The sequence below is a fragment of the Lolium rigidum genome, chromosome 1 (genome assembly GCF_022539505.1).
Source record: "Lolium rigidum isolate FL_2022 chromosome 1, APGP_CSIRO_Lrig_0.1, whole genome shotgun sequence".
Taxonomy (NCBI): domain Eukaryota; kingdom Viridiplantae; phylum Streptophyta; class Magnoliopsida; order Poales; family Poaceae; genus Lolium; species Lolium rigidum.
This window is the reverse complement of record NC_061508.1, coordinates 223,101,707-223,109,166: the sequence shown is the minus strand read 5'-3', so window position 1 is coordinate 223,109,166 and position 7,460 is coordinate 223,101,707. Positions and strand designations below refer to the sequence as shown.

The following is a 7,460-nucleotide window of genomic DNA, read 5'->3' as shown; positions in this document are numbered from 1 at the left end:
CGTCGTCCTGGCTCTACTCCGGTTGGTGCCCGGTTGGTGCCCGGTTTCCGACCGGTCGACCGGACGGAGCGCCGGACCCGCCGGTCGAGAGCCCGGTCGGCCGAGACCACAGAGCCGGACCTGCTGGTCCTCCTTTGGAGCCCGGTTTCCGACCGGTCGGCCGGCCATTGCACCGGACTGGCCGGTTCTTGGCCGGTTGAACCGGGCAGGTGACCGGACTTCTCCAGTAACCCCCTTTTGATTGTTGTTGAAATGGGGGGTCACCTTTAGCCTTCTTGTTCCTTTGATACACCATTTACGCTTCATTGCCTAATACCTGAGATTGTACTTATAAACATATTAGGTCAAATACTTTAGCACGGTGTCATCGTTACCAAAATAATGGATAAGGGTGAAATACCCTTACAAGGATGCGACGCACAAAGACCTATGGCAACAAAACGTGAATCTTAATGTAACAGATCCTACGGCCATAGATGTGACTGAGATTTAATAAATTTTAGGCGCTGAGAGGTAGCAATTCCATTATGTTAATCAAGAAGGCACTTAGGCCATATATAATGGGGGTGCTTAGACAGGGATTTACAAATTAAACCAGCCTTAAACACTAGAAGTAACCAAAATATAATATAGAGAAGGGTGTTACAAGTTCTCATTCGATTGAAAACTCATGGCTCCTTTGATTTATAGGATATGAAAAATATAGAAGAAAAAAATCAGAGGATTGGAAAGTCATGACTAGTTGATTCTATGGGAAGATGAGTTCCCTTTAATTGTACCAAATGAATTTTTCCATGAGGTATGATCTAATGTTTTGTTCCTATAAGATTTGTACTACAAGATTTCTATAGGATTAATTTCTATAGGATATGTTCCTATTAATCAAACAACTAGCGTAGGATTAATTCCTATAGGATCTAAATCCGACATAATTCCTGTGAAAATCCTATGAATCAAAGGAGCCCTAGTTGCAATCCATATTACAACTTACTATTAACATGAATCACGAAGCAAATTTAACGATCGAGAGTCTTTTCAGATTTAAACAATTTTTAGATTCGAACTATTTAAAATTCTACATAATTCCTATGAATCCTATGAACGTTTTTCAGATTTAAACAATTTTAAAATTCAAACTATTTCAAATTCTAACGAAAAGGAAGAAAACAGAAAAGAAAAAGAAAACAAAAAACAAAAAAGCAAACAAAAAAGAAATAAAAAAGAATAAAAAAACAAAAGAAAAAGAAAAAGAGAAAATGATCTAGGCCAATACCTGATCAGGGTGTGCGGTGCCTGGTACCGACCTTATCGGTGTATAGGACTGTCCCACCAAGCCTGTTACGGTTGCAGTTCCCACGCATCATCGTAAAATGGGCCGAAAAAAAAACGACACGCTGATCTGCACAGATTCGGCAGAGGAAAGCCCACCTTCCTGAAAGGCCCAATCACACGGCCGATCAATCAATCGACGACGGCACCACGGCCACTAACCCCACGTTTCATTTCTCCCTTCTCTGTCTCTCTCACCACCACCAGACCAATCAAACGCAGACTCCCCTGCGACGCACGCACCGCACCGCGCCGCGCCGATTCGCGAGATCTCCCCTCCCCTCCCCACCCCGATCCGACCTCCCCGGCGGCGATGGCCGGCAAGGAGCTGAGCGACGAGCAGGTGGCGTCGATGCGGGAGGCCTTCTCCCTCTTCGACACGGACGGCGACGGCCGGATCGCGCCCTCGGAGCTCGGCGTCCTCATGCGCTCCCTCGGCGGGAACCCCACCCAGGCGCAGCTCCGCGACATCGCCGCGCAGGAGAAGCTCACGGCGCCCTTCGACTTCCCGCGCTTCCTCGAGCTCATGCGCGCCCACCTCCGCCCGGAGCCCTTCGACCGCCCGCTCCGCGACGCCTTCCGCGTCCTCGACAAGGACGCCTCGGGCACCGTCTCCGTCGCCGACCTCCGCCACGTCCTCACCTCCATCGGCGAGAAGCTCGAGCCGCACGAGTTCGACGAGTGGATCCGCGAGGTCGAGGTCGCAGCCGACGGCACCATCCGCTACGACGACTTCATCCGCAGGATCGTCGCCAAGTAGTGCCCGCCCGTGGATCGGCCCGATTTCCCAGACCGCCCAGACTTCTTCGTGTTTAATAACTCCTTTTCTTCTTTTTTCCCGTGATTTTATTTCATATCATATCATCTGATTTGCTGCGCCTTCCTCTGAATTGGATAATACCCTGTGTTTTCTGCTCTAGTTTCGGTGTGGTTCCCAAAATGCCTAGGGTTTCGATATTAATTAATGGTGTGATTATGGATTGATGGATCTGTGTCTGATGGTACTGCAATGTAAAGTTTGGACCCTCTTTACTTTCTATGATGGATTGCTTGCTTAATCACAAATGGTTCTTATGATGATATGTGCCCCTTGATTCACCGATGTCGATATTGTTTATACAGTTGACCGGTGTATCAACTTGTTGCATCAATAAAATTGCGCGTTACTTAGTAAATGAATCGCTGTAATCGATTGGATCATATAATTTCTGACATGCTAGTTCTGGAGGATTGGAATATTCATGGACCTGTAGAACTTATCATTGATACATTTGGTTTTTGGCTTGGGGATTATTCCTGTTTCAGTCGACCGATTCATGTAATTCGGCTGTTGACAGTCATGTTTTAATTTTGTTTGTCCCTCACTATGTGTTTGTTAAAATGAACCAATGTATGGACCTACTATTAACTAGTGCTCTGCAGAACATTGAAATCAATCAGCCAGATCATTGATTGTTCTTTCTTTCGCTATACTCATACATATCAGAAGCCTTTGATAGCAAGAAATATAGTGTAAACCGATTAGTTCAATATCATTGCTAGAAAGTGAGTAATCCTGTCTTGGTTTATCCATTTGTTTATGGGGCTATTAAGATGCCTGATTTTAATCTAATTAACAGTCACTAGTGATGGTAATGTTGTAGATTTGCAATTGAAATTCAGACATATTTAGAGCAATGATTTAGTAATATCGGTAAAAAACATTGAATTCCGTCCTGGTATTTCAGTTTACATGTATTACACTAGCCAACAACATAAATTTTCTCTTTCACTGGAACATTTGTTTATTTCTCCGCAAGTTGGCGGAATAATGAGCCTAGTCGTTAATAGTGAGTAATCGGATGGTGACAATATCTATAGGTTGTGCTGTTTTAGTAACAAATATTTCCTTTCTTAGCCTTGTGATACTGCCTATAAGAATTCAATCTGCTTGGATCCACCATTTGTTTGTATTCCTTATTTTCCACTTAAAAGTTCTTGGATTCCTTATTTCCTTTCTTAGCCTTATGTTGGTTGGTGCCCGCGACGTCACTGTCATCTGCCGGAACTGTCTAAATTTCCAGTTGCATACAAGAAGTTATTCCCAGTATGTTTATATGTTATCTTTAGAGCTTCTGCATGCGCATCAACATATGTCATGACCAGTGAACCAACTCTGTAGATTTTAATCAGCATTGCCATGACCAGTGAACCTACATGCTGTTTTTGGGCCTATAACTTTCTGCTGTTAGTTTATAGATAGGAAACCTCTACTGTAAATATGTTATATTAAGATGCCTTAACATTGCGAAACTTTCTGCGGAATTCATACATTTCCATGTTTTTGCTGACAATGGAACTCATTATCAGTTGGGTTCCCCTATGCTCAGGTAAGTTCGACGAGAAGCAAAACTACTGTTCATTATGCATCAGTAGCTTGTGGTATTTTGTATTGTGATATCTTGTGTGATTTCCTTTACTCCTGCTAAATCATTTGCTCTTCACATCTAGCAGCAGGTGAGCTGCCTGTTCCCTTGCTTGTTTTAAGGCCTCTGATTTGTTTGGGAGATAGACGACTTGCTGGTTACTCAGCATTCGTAGCCATTTTGCATAACTTTTTTTGTGTGTGTGGCTCTTTTAGGTTTGTTTGGTTATCGAATATTTTGAGGTGTCTCATTTGTGTGTTTTGGAGTGTTTGATCGTTTTCTGCACTGTAGTATGAAGTACTCCCTCCATCCACAATATAAGATAAGATGTTATTACAACAATTATAGGAGTGTATTTAGTTGTAGTAATATCTTGTATTATGGGACAGAGGGACTATCTGCCTATCATCTGCACTGTGTGCATGTTGCTTCGGTCTATATTTTATCGATTGTCTCTGCTTATAACTTCTGCGGATGATCAGAAAGAATCCTCTCCCAGAAACCTTGGAATTGAGTTTCCTGGACGACCAGCTGCGTCACAATCTGAACTTGGATGCTACATGCCATTTCATTGCCCCTTGGTGTTATTTTCTTTTCGGTGTACACAGAAGGGTGACAGCGTGAGCTGGATAGATATTTCTTCGAATCTTCAGAGCGTCTGGGTAAAATGCTTAACCCTGCAATGCCTTCTATTTTTAAACGGCTATGCCATTTCAAGACGTCACCCCAATTTTTCAACCATTCACACATACATAATGAATCAGTGTTTTCTGGTTTTGCTACTTACATTTGGGATGAAAGTCTGCCGGAAACCAGGCTGTGCTCAGATGCTAGCGAAATTCCCGAATGACAGTCGGCATTTCAACCTTGTTTAAATATATAATCTCCCCATATCAGGAGTCAAAAGAACGTTTGCATTTCTAAAGCTGCTGCCAGACCAGCGAACTGAAGCCAGCGTCACACTGATCACCACATCGAGGCTGTCCAGGTCCTCGAGTCCCAGAAATTTTCTGAGCGGCAGCTACCAGCAGGTTGCCGTGTCTCCATGACTGAAGTGCCCAAACTCCGGCACGAACCTTCGCTCAACCGTGCATGGCTCGCTCACCATAGTTTCGGGGTACATCAGCTTACTGTCTGGTTGAATGACCACCTGACTTTTTTACCTCTTTGGCTCTTTGTACATGAACTATGTAACTATTCTAGCATGTTCTTGTAAAAAGACATTGCAAAGCCTACACGATCCAATAGACCCTGACATATCACTGCAAACGAGCAGTCGAGCACACGAAAATTTAGAAATTTTACACAACAAAAAAAACCCTCCGTTGTAAGGGAAGGAGAAGAAAAAACAGTTAGAGGGCCGAAAACCATTCTCCTCCAGTACAAGGATGTACAGACGGCCCGGCCCAAAATGATCCAGCCCTAGCGTCCCACCCCCAGCTCCGCAGCTCATTATAAGTACCACCCCAAACCCTAAGTCGCCCGCCCCAATCCCGCCGCCGCCCGAGCTCCTCTCGCTGTTCGCGCCGCCGCTGCAGCTGCAGGCAACCGCCGCCGCCGTCGCCGGAGCAAAACACACCGCCGTCAGCCATGGGGCGCATGCATAGCCGCGGGTAACGCCTCTCCCCTGCACATCCCGTACTTGTATTGCTTTGCTTCACTGGTTCATCTGGTCTGATGGCTGCTCCGTGACTGTGTTGCGCAGGAAGGGTATCTCGTCGTCGGCGCTGCCGTACAAGAGGACCGCCCCAGTCTGGGTCAAGACTCCCGTCGCCGAGGTAAGAGATAACACCCCCCCTCTTCGATCCGCCCTCCGATGTGTCCTATCTCATTCGATTTGAGCGGGTTCTGATGCGCCTCGTTCGTCTGCAGGTTGATGAGTTGATCATCAAGGCTGCGAAGAAGGGGCAGAAGCCCTCGCAGATCGGCGTTCTGCTCCGTGACCAGCACGGTATCCCCCTCGTCAAGAGCGTCACCGGGAGCAAGATTCTCCGCATCCTCAAGGCCCATGGTCAGATCCATTCCTTGTCAGACTAAACTGCATTGTTCTCGAGTTTTCTGTGCTCGGACAAGTGCATTGACATGCGAGGATTTTGTGGTGGTGTGTAGGTCTGGCCCCTGACATCCCAGAGGACCTGTACTTCCTCATCAAGAAGGCCGTGGCCATTAGGAAGCATCTTGAGAGGAACAGGAAGGACAAGGACTCTAAATTCAGGCTCATTCTTGTTGAGAGCAGGATCCATCGCCTTGCTCGCTACTACAAGCGCACCAAGAAGCTCCCACCCACCTGGAAGTAGTAAGTCACTTGGGCCATATCTTAGTTAAAGCATACTGATATGCATCATCAAAACCAGTTAGCTTAGGTCGGATCACTAATATATGTATGTTTGCTCAAATAACAACGTGCAAATTTGTTGTGGTGAAATGCTTATTATCAGCTTATCCATGTAAGCTAACTGTTTGATTAAGCATGCCATGTGATGTTTATTTGATGTTAGTTTGAGTTCTACATGATCCACTGTATGCTAAATACGTATAGGGTTTTGAGCCTCCAGTAGTCCAGCTCTGCAAATACTAGCAAGTAGTCGCTGTTTCTACTTGATGAAACATGCTTTATGCCTCTTATCGATTATCATGGCAGAAATATTGAAGTTACAACGAGCATAACTTTTGTTTTGTATTGATACTGTCTCTTAGCAGCAAGATTTTATTTATGTTGTATTATTTGTTAAGTGAGGCATGATATTCTGATTAATTCTTCAAACGTTTAGAACTCTATGCTTCTATTTGTCCTATTATTTTCGGTAAAATAAGGTCACTGTACAATTTGAACTTTATAAGTTAACATGTACATTTGATAGATGCATGTATTTTCATTTTCGAAATAGTTACAATGGAGGATATTTGACCCCTTTCGGCATTTAGCATCCTCAGATGAATTGTATCTAATTAGCTGGATGTGTGAATTCTTCTATTGATTTTGTATTTGCTCAATAGCTCTCTATTCCGTACTGCATGTTTGGGTTTTCCAGTTGTTAATAAGGTATATTCTGACAATCTATCCTTGCTTATCTGCAGTGAATCTACCACAGCCAGCACTCTGGTGGCCTAGAAGAGCTCTTCATCTGGTGTGCTCTTACCTGCTGCAGGACTGGTCTTGTTCTAGATATCATCAATTTTATGTAATGCTTTTGAGGTTTGGAGTGGGTTAGATGTGGACAAGAGACCAATTTTTCTATGTTTACTCGGGAGGATCATATGAACCATTTTTGGTTTCTCAGTTCTGTCTGTTATATTTAACATGCATCCACATTTCATCAGCTCCACTTAGCTGTCTTTATATTTGTGTTGTGTGCTGAGCTAGTGTGTTGTTAACTCTCAACCTGCAGGTTCTACTGATTGCCCTCTTGTGACGTAGAGGAAATAGACCATTCCAAACGAAAAAAATGCATAGCATACATTTTTATTGGTAGTCTGAATGACTGAGCGCTAGACTTCAACAGAATGATGATAGATGCTGAAACATTATGTTCCTGTTTTCATCCAACTATATATGCAAGATCAATGTTATCTTGAGGCCTCATTAACTTCCTTAGAGCAATCCTTGCCCTGATCCCCAACTTCAACAGATCACACCAGAGCCTGCTTGTAGTCGCAACTGATAACTTTGTTGAGTGTGTTCGATGCCCTTTGGATGAGTTCCCTAGCTTCTTACAGCATGTAATT

At 44.1% G+C, this 7,460-nt stretch overlaps 1 protein-coding gene across 1 annotated transcript; it reads left to right on the top strand.

Moving 5' to 3' along the window:
• Positions 1-1,529: 1,529 nt before the first annotated feature.
• LOC124690628 lies at positions 1,530-7,054 on the top strand. The gene is made up of 6 exons (XM_047223991.1): positions 1,530-2,085; positions 5,279-5,347; positions 5,440-5,512; positions 5,607-5,745; positions 5,844-6,030; positions 6,813-7,054. Exons 1-6 carry the CDS (start codon positions 1,643-1,645, stop codon positions 6,844-6,846), a joined length of 945 nt encoding a protein of 314 aa, XP_047079947.1. The 5' UTR covers positions 1,530-1,642; the 3' UTR covers positions 6,847-7,054.
• Positions 7,055-7,460: the final 406 nt, after the last annotated feature.